Source organism: Cherax quadricarinatus, chromosome 8 (assembly GCF_038502225.1).
Source record: "Cherax quadricarinatus isolate ZL_2023a chromosome 8, ASM3850222v1, whole genome shotgun sequence".
NCBI lineage: Eukaryota > Metazoa > Arthropoda > Malacostraca > Decapoda > Parastacidae > Cherax > Cherax quadricarinatus.
In genome coordinates, this window is record NC_091299.1 from 40,170,702 (window position 1) to 40,190,441 (window position 19,740).

Here is a 19,740-nt window from a genome sequence, read left to right on the forward strand (position 1 = left end):
CTGATATAAGTTGTGGAAGACTGAGTGAGAACATGCGCGGTACGATTGTAAATAGTAAATAGCTGGTACGCTATGGCAATCTTAAAAACACAGAAAATATGAGTAAATCTTACACTTTGGAAATGAACAGTAAAACATGCATATGCAAATGGATGCACACCAGAATATTCAACAACTGAATGCAGGTAATTACAAGAGATAATCTGCAACAGCGCTACTACTGGTAGCAATGCAAAATTGTTTCATTTAAAAAAGGATTGAAAGTTAATTGATTAAACAAAATAAAGTGTATAATGCAAACAAATGGGAAATAATGACAAATATAATGAAATATATTGCAGGCTCACTGGGCACACAGCTAAAGGTTGCATGTGCAGTAGTTGTAAAAAGAAATGCAAAAAATTCTTTGCTTGCAAAAGGTCAAGTGAACACAAGATAGTCAAATAAAATTAAATGTTATATAATAAGCAAATGTAATGAGTGACTGGACACACAAAATATAAAAGATTATTGTACACAAAATTTAATCCAAGCAATTTATCAAAGAACCGTAAACATGCAAAAAATATATATAATAATACACAATGGCACAGAAATGCAAACAAATTTATGCAAACATACAGTAAATTACTAATACTGTGACTGGTGTTGTACTCAAGAACACAGGTGAAAGGTCAACAAAATGCTGTACACAGTTAAAAACGGAAGAAATAACAAGGAGTGCTGATACTGTAGAGTAACTGGAAACAAGTATAACTGGAGAAATTAAATGTCTTATGGACAAATTGTTAACTGTATTCGTTGTAGCAAAATTGACACTTTATGACACAGAGCAAGGAAGCTTCACGGAAAGGAATAACGACAAATATAATAAAAAGATACTGTGAACAGTTTGTAATTAACATACAATAATGGTAGACAAGTAATACTTAGCACAGCAAAAAGATTTTAAGAAATGCACAAACACTGCAATGATTTTTATCGCAAGAGAATTATATGTATATATGTATGTACAATGAAAATTACTGAATAAAATTAGTAAGCTTAATTAACTAGAAGAACAGTGTAGAAATTACTGGTAAACAGCGAATGAATCACTGGTGCAAATACATTGTAGCTATATTGCAAATTTACAACGTAGATTGTGGAGTGAAACTGTACACGAGCCTTCAGGCTGACTGGTACACTGGTAAGATGACTCACAGCAAACATACTGTATCAGGCACTAGAGCAAATAAAATATTGTCACAAGAACTCTAGGAAATGCTAAACAAAATTATTGTTTTACTTAACTGTTGGTGTAGAAAATGTGCACAAATGTAGCAATGTTGAAAGTGCTGACATCTCAAAGTAGGGTTTGAATCAACTAATGTTGCTTACAATAGTATTATAAGAGAAATCATTGGTTGGAGAATTCGCTAGCGTCCCGCTGGCTTCAGCGGCAGCTGGTGACTAGCTTGGGCGACAGCCACTGGCTAGCTGGGGTCTTGAAATCTGTTTGGTTGTACCAAAACCCGCAGAGAAACATTGTTTCTGCATCGTGACGATTACGTTCAATTTTCAGAACATGGACAGGAAGACCCTCTGTCATGTAGAAATGTGCTGGGACATATGTAAATTTCTTTGAATGCCGTAGCTAGGCTGATAACGGCGATGCACACGTACAACTTGGAAAAAGCTCACTCACACTAGCCTGGCATTACTGGAAAAATCTGCTGAGACGGACGTTGTGACCAACTTGTGGGGTCATTGTAGAGGCAGCGGGAGTGTAGGAGTATTGCTAGATAACATAACCCTTGTAGACTAGAATGAAGTTCATTGGCAAGGTTCTCTCAAGCAGACAGCTAGTATACTGAAACCAAGGATTAAATTTCATGGGAGATGTTGCCTTCAGAGTAGCTGTCGTGAGTTTTTTTCTCTGCGTGAACACTCTTGGTGTCGGCTGACACTTGTGCAGGCCCTCTGTTGATGTGTAAGTGAAACAGCCCCAGACAGGCATTATGAAATTACGGGGATAAATACTTTTACACACTCTTCATGCATTCTCACACCTATCATACATTCTTTATACATTCTCACGTTGTCATACACTCTTCATACATTCTCACACCTATCATACATTCTCACACCTATCATACATTCTCACATCTATCATGCATTCTCACACCTATCGTACATTCTTCATACATTCTCACAGTCGTCACACACTCTTCATACATTTTCACACCTGTCATAAATTCGTCATACATTCTTACGCCTGTCAAGTACTCGTCACATAGTCTCATAGTTGCTATACACTTATAATTCATTCTCAGACTTCCCATACACTCGCCATACTCATACAACTACCACACATACTAATACTTTCACACAACTGTCATACACCTGTCATACATTTCCATATCTATCAAACACTCATCACACATTCACACACCTGTCAAACATTCTAACACGTGTCATACATTCTGTGGTTCAGGTGCGCTGCCATGAATGCTACACTGGCTTTCATCACTGATCCCAGAGACATGCAGACAGCAGACAGCAACACCTACTATCTGACAGCCTTTACCATCACGTAAGTTTCTGGTGTATTACAGTTTGCAGTGGGGCCACTGTAGTGGGTCACAGTATGTGGTAGGTCACAGTATATGGAGGGTCACAGTATGTGGTGGGTGACAGTGTGTGGTGGGTTACAAACTGGTAGGTCGCAGTGTGTAGTTAAACAGTCTGTGGTGAGTCACAGAGGATATTGGATAACAATCTCTGTTGGGTCACAGTGTGTAGGTCACAAGCTGTGGTGAATCACAGTATTTGGTGGGTCACAGTCTTTGATGAATCAGTGTGTAGTGGGTCACAGTCTGTGGTTGGTCACTGAATGGTGGGCCACAGTATGTAGTACGTCACAGTCTGTGATGGGTCAATATGCAGTGGGTTACAATCTGTGGTGGGTCAGTCTGTGATGGGACACAGTGTGTAGCGAGTCACAGTGTATAGTGAATCCCAGTCTGTGGTGCATCATAGTCTGTAGTGGTGTGCCAGTGATAGGTCGTAATGTATAGTGAATTAGTCTCTGGTCGATCAGTGTGTAGTGGGTCATTGTATAAGATAGGTCAGTTTGTTGTAGGTCACAGTGTACAATGGATTATAGCCTGTGGCAGGCCACAGTCTGTGGTGGATCACAGTCTGTGGTAACTCATAGTCTGTAGTGAGTCACATTGAGAAGTGTATCACAAAACTTTGGTGGGTTACAGAGAGTAGTGAACTAAGGGTTTATGGTGGATCACACTCTTTAGCGGATTACTGTCTGTGGTGGTTCAAACTGTGACGTTGATCATTGTCTGCTGTGGGTTACAGTGCTTAGTGATAGTTGAGTGGGTGACAGTCTTTGGTAGACCACAGTCTGTGGTGGTTCACAATCTGCTGTAACTGTTGGAGTAACTATTAATGCACCATAGGTCACTGTAGACGTGACAGGATGCGCCTTAGGTCACTGTAGACGTGAAAGGATGCTCCATAAGTCACTGTAGACGTGACTGGATGCACTATAGCTCATTGTAGAGGTGACTGGCATGCACGATAGGTCACAGTAGAGTGACTGAGGATGCACCACAGATCACTGTAGAGTGACTGAGGATGCACCATAGGTCACTGTAGAGTGAGAATGCGCCATAGGTCACTGTAGACGTGGCTGAGGATGCACCATAGGTGACTATAGAGTTATTGGGGATTCACCATAGGTCACTGTAGAGTGAGAATGCACCATACGCCGCTGTAGATGTAGGATGTAGGATGCACCATAGTTCACTGTAGAAGTGACTGAGGATGCACCATACATCGCTGTAGAGGTGACTGAGGATGCACCATACGTCGCTGTAGAGGTGACTGAGGATGCACCATACGTCGCTGTAGAAGTGACTGAGGATGCACCATACGTCGCTGTAGAGGTGACTGAGGATGCACCATAGGTCACTGTAGAAGTGACTGAGGATGCACCATAGGTCACTGTAGAAGTGACTGAGGATGCACCATAGGTCACTGTAGAAATGACTGAGGATGCACCATACGTCGCTGTAGAGGTGACTGAGGATGCACCATAGGTCACTGTAGAAATGACTGAGGATGCACCATAGGTCACTGTAGAAGTGACTGAGGATGCACCATAGGTCACTGGAGGGGTTACTATGGATTCTGTGTAAGTCCTGGAAGGGTTACTGTGAGGCCCAAAAGTACTACTAATAATATGGATCACACGTCACAGTGCTTGACACTGTGTAGTTAAAAGTTTTTATATATATTTAATGAACTGAGAAATTAATAGGACTGAGGATCGCGATAAAGTATATTCACTGTGTTACAGATATTGAGGATAAACATGTTTATTATTCACAGGAGAGACGGAACCATCTTCCCAGACATTGGCAGCTTTCAGTCTCATGGCTTTAAGTGTGACTTGCAGTACCTATATTGCCCGGTGAGTGATATCTAGCAGGTGCATGTTTGAGCAGAAAGAGTGTAAGAGAGAGAGAGAGAGAGAGAGAGAGAGAGAATGAGATGGGAGTGTGTTGGTTCCAGGGGTGAAATTTGACTCCACACTGACCACGAAGAACCACGTTGTAAATCATACAAACAAAGCGGCCAGGAATCTTACAACACCTTTCATGTATTAATTTTAATAGAATTACCGATAATATGTTAGGTAAAAGGACACAAGTGCAACTAATGTGACATTTTATTGTGACAACGTTTCGCTTTTCAGGAGCTTTATCAAGCTCCTCATTGAAAACAGTATTTAAATATAATAAAAAACTGACTGAAGGTTGAAACGATGTTTGGTGGTCGGAAGTCTAGAATAGAGTTAGGATTATTTCTCCCAGAAGGGAAGAGATAGTATATTTCCCAAGGTCTACAGAGATATTTATGAAGATTCTATATTTCTTGTTGGATGTTAACAAGGACTCCTGTCTGTTCTTGGTACTCTTACAACTAAAGGTTCGGGAGAAAACCTGCTCCCAGTTTTAATTAAAACAGTGTGTGCTGTAGTCCGGCCACGCAGGCAGCGAGAGCTGGCAATGAACAACAACTGGCTACCAAATAGTTACAGTCATATAACACCAAGGAAAGACAAGGTTGATATTATTTTTGCTTTAATGTCATTACTGGTAACCATATTAAACAAAACCCTAAGAACAATGTCCAGGAAGATTATTATTATACCTGACAGGGAGAGAAGTGAGATAAATTGACTAACTTAACTCTAGACAAAACCCAAGTAAGAGTAATATTACCAGGTTTGGAACCCAAACACCCCAGACCAAGAGCTATCTGCATCTTTAAATCGGCCCAGTAGATGGCAGGACTGGTGGCGAATCTCTGTTGCACGCTTCCCTGAATCGGAAATACTTTTAATACGAAATCACACAACCTTTTCCATCACAAATGCCAATATTTTCAAAGTACCACACTTGGCTCCACTCCGAGGACAGCAAGAAGTGAGTTTCAACACAACAAGACGGGCAGCAAACAGCAACTACACTCTGTACCTTTTCCAGAGTATAACTTCATCTGAGATCCTTTATTCCTAGGATGACTTGAGTCCGGAACATGTACAGCATAATGACATAACGAAATAAAGGCAGTCAACCAAATAAAATCGCTGACCCACAGATAGTTCCAACTTCGTCATGTTCATTATTTGTATAAGGCTTAATAAAATGGCTTTCAAAATGAGCTGATGTGGATAACAGCTCTAAGTTGTAAAAACTTAGGAGCCCTAACCCTAACCTTGTTAAAAAAGTAAAAGGAACGAGAGAGAGAGAGAGAGAGAGAGAGAGAGAGAGAGAGAGAGAGAGAGAGAGAGAATTATAATTGTAAAAATCGTGTAACTATCACTCTCATCCAACCGCTGAAATAAGTTGCCCAAATGAAATGGCTCCTACTACACCATATTTTGTATTTGTATGTCTGACAACAATAAAAATGGCTTTTCAATGAGCTGATGTACGTAACAGCTTTTAGCTTGTAAATAAAGGTAGGAACCATTAAACTAACTCTGTAAAACCCATGTATAAAAAAAGGGGGTGAAAGAGAGAGAGAGAGAGAGAGAGAGAGAGAGAGAGAGAGAGAGAGAGAGAGAGAGAGAGAGAGAGAGAGAGAGAGAGAGAGAGAGAGAGAGAGAGGGAGGGAGATTGGGGAAATAGTGATAAAGGTGGGAAGACTGGAATTGTGAAGGAAAAATAAATTTAAATATAGAGAAAAAGACACAGATATACAATACATAAGTAAATACATGCTCCAAAAGCTAGTTATGATGGTGACACAACCAGCAGCCTCAGTTTAAACTTTACTCTCTTCAGGGTCGTGAAAATGGTCACGAGACATGCGTCATCCTCAACAAGGGAGGCCACCTCAACCTAACAGAGTGCTACAGTGCCCAGTACTACGCCTGCATGAGACCAGGTGTGTACAACTAGTCTGATATTATTTGTTATGATCGTTCCTTCATTGATTTTGTAATTGAAAATAATTTGATTTACGAATCTGTAGGAGTTATTTCCTGTCTCTGATGATGAAAGGGTCTTCGTGGAAATGATATTAATATAATCTCCTGAAGCAATAACACAAATGCAAACTACTTCTGTTTAACTAAATGTTTCTTTATTTTTGAAAGTTACAAGTAAAAGACAAATTTTCCATTTAACTGCAACTTTTAACCTCGAATAATGACGTCAAAAAATGGTGTAAACTGCATAAGCTGGCAAGATTATTATATATCTTCGGGATCTAATCACCAATATTTTCAATAGGCCCATGAGCTAGAACCTAACTTAGTTAAACGGATATAAATTCATTGCAAAACATTCATAGAAGAATGACAAAATTAATACATAGCATTAGAAATCTTCCGGTTGAAGAAAGATTGAAGTCTTATATATTTCACTCACTTGTAAGGCGAAAAATGAGTGGAGGGGGACATGGAAGTGTATAATTGAAAGATGGGTATTAATAACGGATATCCCTCTAAGAGAGAACCTGAAATAATGGATTCAAATTAGATAAGTTTAGATTTAGAAAAGGTATAGGAAAGTTTTGGTTAAGAAACAGGGTATTGTAAATTAGACACATGTGCAACTCTTGGGTATGTGATGAATGGTTTGAAAAACCGACAAGTTGATGATTGAGACACTTATGCAGCATATGGGAATCTTTATTCAGGAAACGTTTCGCCACTGTTCATCAGTACAATACAAAGAGGAAGGCGTAAGGAGAGGAGGAGTATGAGGTAATCAGTCCCTCGGCCTGGAGTCGATGTGTTCAGTCCATCAATCTTGTAGAATGTACAGCATAGGGCCGTAGACGTGGCTTATATACTGTAGTGAGGTGAGGTGAAGCAGGCGGAGGCGGGGTCATAGTGGTACCATCCACTAGTCGAAGTAGGTCTTCGTCCAAACGTTGAACAAGTGTTGAAGAATTCTTTGTAACAAGATCCCATGATGCTGCAGTGTCTGACAGTTGTGATGAATGGTTTGAAAAACCGACAAGTTGAAGATTGAGACACTTATGCAGCATATGGGAATGTTAGGTAAGACACATATGCAACAGTTAGACAACTTTATTCCGAAACGTTTCGCCTACACAGTAGGCTTCTTCAGTCGAATACAGAAAGTAGGCAGGAACAGTAGAGATGTGAAGACGATGTAATCAGTCCATCACCCTTAAAGTCGTAGAATTTGAGGTTGTCAGTCCCTCGGCCTGGAGAAGTTCAGTTCCATAGTCAGGAACTATCTGAAGATCAAGCGACAGTGCGTCTTACCTAACAACCTGTCGGTATTGTATACCATTTTGATGTTCATCTTGTCAGACACTGCAACACGTGGCATCTTGGTACAGAAAACACCTTGGACAAGCTTTTCAAGTGAGAAGTGTTGGATCTGAGAGGGACATGACCTCTCAGTGGCCTCTCACTACTACTACTACTACTACTACTACTACCCTGCACCTCTCCTTCCGACAATATTTAAGTCTCCGCACTGTCGCTTGATCTTCAGATAGTTCCTGACTATGGAACTGAACTTCTCCAGGCCGAGGGACTGACAACCTCAAATTCTACGACTTTAAGGGTGATGGACTGATTACATCGTCTTCACATCTCTACTGTTCCTGCCTACTTTCTGTATTCGACTGAAGAAGCCTACTGTGTAGGCGAAACGTTTCGGAATAAAGTTGTCTAACTGTTGCATATGTGTCTTACCTAACAACCTGTCGGTATTGTATACCATTTTGATGTTCAGCATATGGGAATCTTTAGTCAGGAAACGTTTCGCCACACAGTGGCTTCATCAGTACAATACAAAGAGGAAGGCGTAAGGAGAGGAGGAGTATGAGGTAATCAGTCCCTCGGCCTGGAGTCGATGTGTTCAGTCCATCAATCTTGTAGAATGTACAGCATAGGGCCATAGACGTGGCTTATATACTGTAGTGAGGTGAGGTGAAGCAGGCGGAGGCGGGGTCATAGTGGTACCATCCACTAGTCGAAGTAGGTCTTCGTCCAAACGTTGAACAAGTGTTGAAGAATTCTTTGTAACAAGATCCCATGATGCTGCAGTGTCTGACAGTTGTGATGAATGGTTTGAAAAACCGACAAGTTGAAGATTGAGACACTTATGCAGCATATGGGAATCTTTATTCAGGAAACGTTTCGCCACACAGTGGCTTCATCAGTACAATACAAAGAGGAAGGCGTAAGGAGAGGAGGAGTATGAGGTAATCAGTCCCTCGGCCTGGAGTCGATGTGTTCAGTCCATCAATCTTGTAGAATGTACAGCATAGGGCCATAGACGTGGCTTATATACTGTAGTGAGGTGAGGTGAAGCAGGCGGAGGCGGGGTCATAGTGGTACCATCCACTAGTCGAAGTAGGTCTTCGTCCAAACGTTGAACAAGTGTTGAAGAATTCTTCAACACTTGTTCAACGTTTGGACGAAGACCTACTTCGACTAGTGGATGGTACCACTATGACCCCGCCTCCGCCTGCTTCACCTCACCTCACTACAGTATATAAGCCACGTCTATGGCCCTATGCTGTACATTCTACAAGATTGATGGACTGAACACATCGACTCCAGGCCGAGGGACTGATTACCTCATACTCCTCCTCTCCTTACGCCTTCCTCTTTGTATTGTACTGATGAAGCCACTGTGTGGCGAAACGTTTCCTGAATAAAGATTCCCATATGCTGCATAAGTGTCTCAATCTTCAAGTCTTGGGTATCTTTATTGAGGAAACGTTTCGCCACACAGTGGCTTCATCAGTCCATACGTAGGAGAAATTTGAAGAACAGGAGGAGAATGAGGTAATCAGTCCCTCAACCTTGAGTCGATGTGTTCAGTCCATCAATCTTGAATAGGTTGAGGGACTGATTACCTCATTCTCCTCCTGTTCTTCAAGTTTCTCCTACGTATGGACTGATGAAGCCACTGTGTGGCGAAACGTTTCCTCAATAAAGATACCCAAGAGTTGCACATGTGTCTAATTTATCAAGAAACAGGGCAGCTGATGAGTGGAACAGTCTGCCTAGTAGGATTATTGAAGTTAAAACATTGAAGTTAAAATTTAGGTTGGATAAATACATGAGCGAGAGGGGTTGGATATGAGTGGGATTTGCACATGAGTAAATAGATTTATCAATGCTTATTGCTTGGTTAGCGTTCAAAATGGGCTGGACAAATATTCTGTCGGGGGGATGGATTTGTAAAGGGCCAACCAGCAGGCCTGCTGCAGTGTTCCTCCTTTCTTATGTTCTTATGAAAATACCGCTGAATTATTATTCTAGTTATTTTATTAAATGTCCTACAAATGCAATAATAGATGTTATCCCGTGAAGAGACACCAACAGTTATTGTTGGATTTCTTCTTCCTCAAAGGTTTTTGTGCAGTAACTTGAAAGCGTTATTTTTAAGTGACTGCAAACTTTCAACACTGACGTATCTTGAAGAACATCAAAATGGTATACAATACCGACAGGTTGTTAGGTAAGACACATATGCAACAGTTAGACAACTTTATTCCGAAACGTTTCGCCTACACAGTAGGCTTCTTCAGTCGAATACAGAAAGTAGGCAGGAACAGTAGAGATGTGAAGACGATGGACTGATTACATCGTCTTCACATCTCTACTGTTCCTGCCTACTTTCTGTATTCGACTGAAGAAGCCTACTGTGTAGGCGAAACGTTTCGGAATAAAGTTGTCTAACTGTTGCATATGTGTCTTACCTAACAACTGACGTATCTTACTTAGAGGAAGATTTGGAGTTTTATCGGCTTATGTATGCTCAAGTCCAGTAGTTTTTTAAACTGTTATTTTGGTTTGCCTTAAGTAATGGGCTAGTAACAACTTCTACATGTATTAGTAAAAAATAATAATAAGAAAAACTATATAAAGCTGGTATGTAGTGCAGATAAGAAAGCGATGATTAAAAATGTTATGAAGGAAAAGAAGTTGGATGAACTGGTTCTAAACAAAACGAAGTTGAAGGGGATAGGGGAGTTTCAGTGGGGAGAAATAAATGGGTTTAGTTGAGGAGTATCTAAGAAAGTTAAAGCTGGGGAAGTAGTAGCAATAATGTTGAAGGATCGGTTATGGAAGGAGAAGAGGGAATATAAATGTGGATTATATATTGTGTGGACTAAAATAATGGTCGGATGCAAGAAGTGAGTTATAACAAGGATTTATGTACCTGAAAAAGTGAAGCGTGTAGAGGAGAGAGAGATTTTAGAAGATGTTAAGCAAGTGTTTAGGAACTTTTGAGCCAAGTGAGAGAGTAATTGTGATAAAAGACCTAAATGCAAAAGTAGAAGAAATGGTTAGAGAGGGTGTGGTAGGTAAGTTAGGGGTGCCAGGAGTGTATGATATTAGGGGCCTTCGATTGCTTTATATAGAAAGAGGTTTTTTAAAAGGTAACACATATTTCAAGAAATAAAAGGATAAATAAGTATACAAGATAGGATATAGGGTGCAATGACAGTAGTTTGTTAGACTGTATTGGTGGATAAATAGGTCATGGGTAGTTTTCAGGATGTACGTGTTTATAGAGTGGCTAGAGATATGTCAGATCATTTTTAGTTGTAACTATATAGAGAGTAAAATATAGATATGGTACAAAGAGAATGGTATCAGAAAGTAAGAGAGATGTGAAGGTTTATAAACAACATGGAGGCAGTTAGGGTAAGATAAAAGCAACTATTGGTAGAAAGATGGAATAGTGAGAGTCTGGGTAATGAGGATGAAGAGGTATGGGGTAGATTTAAGAATGCAGGAGGGAAGAGGAGTGATTGATGAAATGATGAGCTAAAGAGAGTAGAAACAGAAAAAAAGGTAACATATGAGAGGTTTCTACAAAGTAGAAGTGATACAAGGAGGGAGAAGCAAATGGAGAGAAAGGGAGAGGTTATTTGAGTGATGAAGGAATGTAAAATGAGACCAAATGAGAAAGTAGGTGAGATGCTCTCAAAAAAATTTGCTGAGAATAAGAAAAGTTTTGTAGTGTAATTAATAAATTGAGAAAGCCTAGGGAATGAATGGATTTGACAGATAAAACAGAAGAGGAGAGTTATGAGATAGAGAGTTGGAGATACCGGGAAGCTGTGATTTCATGCAGTTGCCAGGAACGTATAATATTTTTTAGGACTAAGGAAGAGCCAGATGTACTTGGGGAAGAAGTACGTGAAGCTGTGGGTAAAATGAAAGGAAGTAAAACAGCTGGGATTGATGGAATCAAAACAGAAATGTTAAAAGTAGGTGGGGATAAAGTTTTCGAATAGTTTATGGTTTTGTTTAATGAAAGTATGAGCGAGGGGAAGGTACCTAGAGGGTGGCAGACGGCATACATTGATTTTTTGTATAAAGGCAAAGGGGACAAAAGAGAGTGTAAGATTTCTAGGGTAAAAAGCCTGTTGCGTAAAGTGCATGGTAGAGTTATTACTGAAAGAATTAAGAGTAAGACGGGAAGCAGGATCGCAGATGAACAAGGAGGTTTTCGGATGGGTAAAGAATATGTAGATCAAGTATTTACAGCGTAGCATTTAAGTGAACAGTATTTAGAAAAGGGTAAAGAGGTTTTTGTGGCATTTATGGATTTGGAAAAGGCACATGATAAGGCGGATAGGGGGAGCAATGTAGCAGATGTTGCACGTGTATGGCATAGGTGGCAGGTTACTGAAAGCAGTTAAGAGTTTAATGAGGATAGTGAGGCTCAGGTTAGAGTATGTTGGAGGGAGGGAGATTATTTCCCAGTTAAAGCAGGGATTCGTGATGTCAGCATTGTTGTTCAATGTATTTATAGATGAAACTGTAAGAGAAGTGAGTGCTCCCGTGTGGCATTGAAAGTTAAGCGTATTGAAGTGTCCCACAAAGTGGGACACTTCTTTTGGGAGAAGTTGGTGGGCGAATTTGGGACAGTGTGTTAAAAAGGGAAATTGAAAGTCAACATTGGAAAGAGTAAGGTGATGAGAATAACAAAATGAAGGTAATGAAAGATTTGTATCGGATTGGAGGGAGGGAGTATGGAGGAAGTGAATGTGTTCAGATATATGGGAGCTGACTGATCAGCAGATGGGTCTATGAAAGAATAGGTAAACCATAGATTTGGCGAGGGGAAAAACGTCAGTGGTGCACTGAGGAGTCTGTTGAGACAGAGAACATTATTTACTGAAGAAAATAGGGGAATGTACAAGAGCATAGTGGCACCAATGCTGGAGACAGAAAGCTGGACACAGTTTATGTGTACTGTCTGAGGGCAATGTGTGGTGTGAATATATATGCATCGAATCCGTAGTTTGGATATTAGAAGGAAGTGCGGGGTTTCTAAAAATATTATCCATAGGGCTGACGAGGGGTTGTTGAGGTGGTTCGGACATTTAGATTGAATAGAACTAAACAGAACTTGGTGGGCGTATAAATCTGTAGTGGCAGGAAGCTGGTTAGAGATCGTCCTTTTAAAGGTTGGCAGGAGGGATTAAAGGAGGTTATATGTGCGAGGGACTTGGACTTCCAGCAAGAGTGTGTGGGAGTGTTAAATAGGAGTAACTGGAGGCAAATGGTTTTTATGACTTGATGTGCAGCTGGAGTGTGAGCAACGTAACATTTGTGAAAGGATTCAGGGTTTAAAACCGGTTAGCCGGACTTGAGTCATGGAGATAGGAAGTAGAGTGTTTGCACTCTGAAGGATGGGTGGAGATATGTTGCAGTTTTTAAACTGTAGTGTCGGCAAGCCTCTGGGAAGACAATGATGGATTGAATGATGATGAAAGTGTTTCTTCTTTTTCTAGTCGAATGGGTTTTGGATTGTTTTAGTGTAAATTTCATAATTTTATTGAGAAGTTAAAATAACTTCAAAATGCCTTTACATATTGGCTTCAAACTTTTACTTTTACTAATTACCTCGACCTCGCCTAACGTAAGAGCAAAAAACTATGCGCAAAGTCAACCTAGTTACAGAGTGATTGATCTCTTATTTTTCACAGCGTTTGACAGGGTAGCATCCCTGGCTACTACTGCAGCTCTAATATAAGACTAGAATATTAGAGATCCTTTATTGAATATACTGAGCCCATGTTAATTTTTCTAAGGAAAAGTCTCTCTTGTCTTTGGAGCTAATACATAATGCAGTCCTCAGAATTATTCTCGGTTGTCCTTTATCTATTAGTGTCTTATTATAAGGAAGGAGCTTGGTGTTTCTTATGTCAGTGATAGCGTTATTGAGATTAATATTGTACTTGGTATTAGGATGTTATGAAAGGAATCAGACTGTTACTAGAAATTAAACTGTCTAAATGTTAATACATATAGAGCTAAATGGGCTGTGAAAACATGCAATTATATTAAGTATTATAGCCTGTACAAACTGTACCGCTGTAGACAAGAGAAACATTTCACCTCTCCATGGAAGCTGTGTTCATTTAATGCTACATACCTAAAAGCCTCTCCCAAAGACGTTCATCACTAGTTACATCTCTTCATTAAATCACTTGCAGAGGCAGCTGCTCAAGGAGAAATTTCTCGCTTAAAAGTTAGTAATGAAATATATATATAAATATATACGCAGGAGTCTAATGGCAGGGCTGTATCTGCTCTTGATGCCACCTCCATAGATAATAACGATAAGAACTAATGTTGCGTTAAGCATTAGAATTAACAACTGGGCATCTACTCTGCAAACTGAAAAGTTTGTCATCCTTATGGCACAAATGTTAACTTATGACACTGAGCTTGACTGATTATTACTGAATCTGTCATCATTGAAATCCCTTGAGTCACATAATGACTGAACAACATGATCATTTGGGAAGACGGATGTAAATACTTAAAAATCCGGGAAAAATTAATAGATATTTTTTTTTATAGATTCCATCACACATTGAATTTCTCCTTCATGATAAAGAAAGGTGTAGAATATAAATATGGTATATCTGTGCATAGCATTAAGAATAAAATTAGGAAAGAATAAAAGAATGAAACTAAATGTCACATTTATCCAGTTAGAAGCCTGAGTAGATCTGTCACTATGACAACATGAACATAGATAAGTACATTAATGCAATAGCTTGCAATATGAGCAGACTGACTATTGTAAGAGCAAGGCAGTCTGGCAGACAACGTTGCAACCCTCTCTGCACTTCTTGAACACTATGTGCTTAATTGTCCACTTATTGAGGAATATATGGTAAAATAACCTATGTGATAAGTCAGTATGTTTAGTAATAAAAATAATATAATTTATATATTAAGCACTTTTATTAACTTTACTTGCAAATGATAAGTCAACTGTAGATATAAATCCAGATGTTCTCTTAACCCTTTTGGAGTCTTTTATGTATCAATATACTCTTGCACTACCGTCACGGGATAGATATGGGTGGCACAATAAACCAGCGGCTTTGGCGGCAAAATTTAATCTATTTTCATGCATTACGCCTCTAAGAGTTGTTGATCTACAACTCCTGTGCTTCTTGAGGGCTTTTAGCAAGAGCATGTGAGTCTTCTGAGACGTGTTCATTACCTGAGTATGTTAAGCTGATGCTCCACGGTCTCCTGAAGAAGTTATGCTGCACCTCCTTGGCATGTGTTGAGATACCGGAAGAGGAGGTTATGTGCTCCCAAGATACTGAAACACATTTAGTTTACATGAATGTGTTAGATAAGATTTTGTTCTGATTTTTATCCCTGAAGGGTTAGCCACCCAGGATAATACAAGAAAGGCACTGCGTCATGCGTCAGTGCTCCTCAATCTTATACCCCAGGATGCGACCCATACCAGTTAACTAACACCCAGGACAGTAGATGTAAGGAAACACCCCTAATGCTTCCACCCCTTTCCGGGGATCGAACCACAGACACTGTGTGTGAGGCGAGAGCATTACCTACCAGGTCACGGAACACGTGAAAGGCCAAAGCAATATAATACATATTTAGAAAAGTGAATAAAATATATTTTCAGTAAAAAGTTAGAAAATCGCATAATATACTTGTTTTTATTGTCTGTAACTTAAATTTTCCTTAAATAATGTTATATATTATAAATGACATTATAACTGATGTGGGTGAACTTGATAACTTAGATATTATGATATCTTAGCTGCCTCTTATGATTTATTACTCGTGTAATTATCAAGTTCTTAACAGGTTTTTCTGTTTCTTATTTTATGACAAAGTATTGTAATGTAAAAAAAAAAAATCTTTCCACTGAATAATTTTAACTCTGGCTCGCACTTGTGTGTGTGTGTGTGTGTGTGTACGTTGCGTGCACGTGCTTGTGTTGCGTGGTGGACGGATGTCAGGTTCGTGTCCACCTGGTTACACCCTCTACAACTCTCGGTGCTACAAGGTGATAAACAAAAGTCCATTCTCCAACTTCCTGGACGCCTTGGACACCTGTAACTACGATGGAGCAGCTCTTGCTTATCCACAGGACATTGATACTCTTAACTACCTCGTTACGTTTGCCCAGGTGATGTGAACACTTTATTTTTTGTTCTTGGCCTATTGAATAGTGAATGAGTGATCATATACTTCTCATACATATTGAAAAATTACTAGTCAAAGTGTGTGTGGAGAAGGTTGGTGGAATGCAGGAAAACTTTCAGTTATTTTTGACTGTTCTGATGCTGTAAAATAAAGTTCTTTATCTTCCTTGAAGTGTGTTACTTCAAGCAAATGTAAACAAGTTTAATTCTGTCATAAATCAGTATCACATATGCTATATTACTTTACTTTGATACCTAAGTCTTGAAGTAATTAGAATCATAACTAGTATTTTAATATTATTGTAACTCAGTTCATATTCAGTTGCTGGATAAAGAGACATCAGAAACATTAAAACAAACTGGATATACAGTGATGATGCTATTGTTTTCAGCGTTGGTCTTGCTCTTTATATATAATTGAATTTAATTGCAAAATAATCACAGCGAAACAAAAGCGACTAAATCCTCACTACACATCCACGCTGAGTCAAGTTCAGTGTGAGGTCAAACTTCAGTTGAATAAGTCTTCCCGTGTCCTATTATTTTTACTATTTCTTGATAATGTGAGAAATCACGAAGACGCTTTGGATTTCAATATTTCATTTCACTGATAATACTTTTGCGTATTGTGATATCACATGTTTATTGTGATCTTATTGCATGTATATAGTTAACACTTTGGCCGTCTCCCACTGAGGCAGAATGTCACAAAAAAAACGACGATATATCTTCTTTTTACACTTAGTAATTTATACAGGAGAAGGGGTTACATGCTAGTATTTTGCAATTTGTCTACGAGGTCAACGTTGTTTTATATGTTGGCTTCAGAGACGACGTCCAGCATGTCAAGTGATTTTAAACTAGTAAGTTTTGACGTCACAGCATTGTTAACTGGGTTTCCTGTTCCTGTTCTGTTATCTTACCTGGAAGTAGAATTAGATGACTACACCTTGCCATATGATAAGACATTATTGAGTTGGTTAAGGTGTGTGAACTGCAAGTTTGAGGTTTGAAAGGAAATTTTGTGCTCAAAGACAGGGAATGGCTATGGGAAATCCATTGTCTCCCGTATTAAGCAATTTGTATATGGAGTTTTGTGAGACCAAATTGTTGAAAAATATCCTGCCCCGCGAACCTAAGTGATTCAGATAAGTGGATGATATCTTGTAAGTGTGTATGTGTGTGTGTGTGTGTGTGTGTGTGTGTGTGTGTGTGTGTGTGTGTGTGTGTGTATGTGTGTGTGTGTGTATGTGTGTGTGTGTGTGTGTGTGTGTATGTGTGTGTGTGTGTGTGTGTGTGTACTCACCTAGTTGTACTCACCTAGTTGAGGTTGCGGGGGTCGAGTCCGAGCTCCTGGCCCCGCCCCTTCACTGATCGCTACTAGGTCACTCTCCCCGAGCCGTGAGCTTTATCATACCTCTGCTTAAAGCTATGTATGGATCCTGCCTCCACTACATCGCTTCCCAAACTATTCCACTTACTGACTACTCTGTGGCTGAAGAAATACTTCCTAACATCCCTGTGATTCATCTGTGTCTTCAGCTTCCAACTGTGTCCCCTTGTTACTGTGTCCAATCTCTGGAACATCCTGTCTTTGTCCACCTTGTCAATTCCCCTCAGTATTTTGTATGTCGTTATCATGTCCCCCCTATCTCTCCTGTCCTCCAGTGTCGTCAGGTTGATTTCCCTTAACCTCTCCTCGTAGGACATACCTCTTAGCTCTGGGACTAGTCTTGTTGCAAACCTTTGCACTTTCTCTAGTTTCTTCACGTGCTTGGCTAGGTGTGGGTTCCAAACTGGTGCCGCATACTCCAATATGGGCCTAACGTACACGGTGTACAGGGTCCTGAATGATTCCTTATTAAGATGTCGGAATGCTGTTCTGAGGTTTGCTAGGCGCCCATATGCTGCAGCAGTTATTTGGTTGATGTGCGCTTCAGGAGATGTGCCTGGTGTTATACTCACCCCAAGATCTTTTTCCTTGAGTGAGGTTTGTAGTCCCTGACCCCCTAGACTGTACTCCGTCTGCGGCCTTCTTTGCCCTTCCCCAATCTTCATGACTTTGCACTTGGTGGGATTGAACTCCAGGAGCCAATTGCTGGACCAGGTCTGCAGCCTGTCCAGATCCCTTTGTAGTTCTGCCTGGTCTTCGATCGAGTGTATTCTTCTCATCAACTTCACGTCATCTGCAAACAGGGACACCTCAGAGTCTATTCCTTCCGTCATGTCGTTCACAAATACCAGAAACAGCACTGGTCCTAGGACTGACCCCTGCGGGACCCCGCTGGTCACAGGTGCCCACTCTGACACCTCGCCACGTACCATGACTCGCTGCTGTCTTCCTGACAAGTATTCCCTGATCCATTGTAGTGCCTTCCCTGTTATCCCTGCTTGGTCCTCCAGTTTTTGCACCAATCTCTTGTGTGGAACTGTGTCAAACGCCTTCTTGCAGTCCAAGAAAATGCAATCCACCCACCCCTCTCTCTCTTGTCTTACTGCTGCCACCATGTCATAGAACTCCAGTAGGTTTGTGACACAGGATTTCCCGTCCCTGAAACCATGCTGGCTGCTGTTGATGAGATCATTCCTTTCTAGGTGTTCCACCACTCTTCTCCTGATAATCTTCTCCATGATTTTGCATACTATACATGTCAGTGACACTGGTCTGTAGTTTAGTGCTTCATGTCTGTCTCCTTTTTTAAAGATTGGGACTACATTTGCTGTCTTCCATGCCTCAGGCAATCTCCCTGTTTCGATAGATGTATTGAATATTGTTGTTAGGGGTACACATAGCGCCTCTGCTCCCTCTCTCAATACCCATGGGGAGATGTTATCTGGCCCCATTGCCTTTGAGGTATCTAGCTCACTCAGAAGCCTCTTCACTTCTTCCTCGGTTGTGTGCACTGTGTCCAGCACTTGGTGGTGTGCCCCACCTCTCCGTCTTTCTGGAGTCCCTTCTGTCTCCTCTGTGAACACTTCTTTGAATCTCTTGTTGAGTTCTTCACATACTTCACGGTCATTTCCTGTTGTCTCTCCTCCTTCCTTCCTTAGCCTGATTACCTGGTCCTTGACTGTTGTTTTCCTCCTGATGTGGCTGTACAACAGTTTCGGGTCAGATTTGGCTTTCGCTGCTATGTCATTTTCATATTGTCTTTGGGCCTCCCTTCTTATCTGTGCATATTCGTTTCTGGCTCTACGACTGTTCTCCTTATTCTCCTGGGTCCTTTGCCTTCTATATTTCTTCCATTCCCTAGCACACTTGGTTTTTGCCTCCCTGCACCTTTGGGTAAACCATGGGCTCATCCTGGCTTTTTCATTACTCCTGTTACCCTTGGGTACAAACCTCTCCTCAGCCTCCTTGCATTTTGTTGCTACATATTCCATCATCTCATTAACTGGCTTCCCTGCCAGTTCTCTGTTCCACTGAACCCCGTTCAGGTAGTTCCTCATTCCTGTGTAGTCCCCTTTCTTGTAGTTTGGCTTCATTCGTCCTGGCCTTCCTGCTTCTCCCTCCACTTGTAGCTCTACTGTGTATTCGAAGCTTAAAACCACATGGTCACTGGCCCCAAGGGGTCTTTCATATGCGATGTCCTCGATATCTGCACTACTGAAGGTGAATACTAAGTCCAGCCTTGCTGGTTCATCCTCTCCTCTCTCTCTTGTAGTGTCCCTTATGTGTTGGTACATGAAGTTCTCCAGTACCACCTCCATCATCTTAGCCCT

The 19,740-nt window shown here is 40.6% G+C and overlaps 1 protein-coding gene across 1 annotated transcript in view; it reads left to right on the forward strand.

Annotated features, from left to right (window-relative positions):
* The first annotated feature begins 2,480 nt into the window (after positions 1-2,480).
* The window catches only part of LOC128685269 (complement factor H-like), a 142,220-nt gene continuing 124,960 nt past the window's right edge, over positions 2,481-19,740 (forward strand). The window contains exons 1-4 of the mRNA XM_070083105.1: positions 2,481-2,575; positions 4,390-4,471; positions 6,354-6,456; positions 15,832-16,001. Of these exons, the coding sequence (XP_069939206.1) occupies positions 2,487-2,575; positions 4,390-4,471; positions 6,354-6,456; positions 15,832-16,001 (444 nt within the window). The 5' untranslated portion in view covers positions 2,481-2,486. The remainder of the gene's footprint in view (positions 2,576-4,389; positions 4,472-6,353; positions 6,457-15,831; positions 16,002-19,740) is intronic.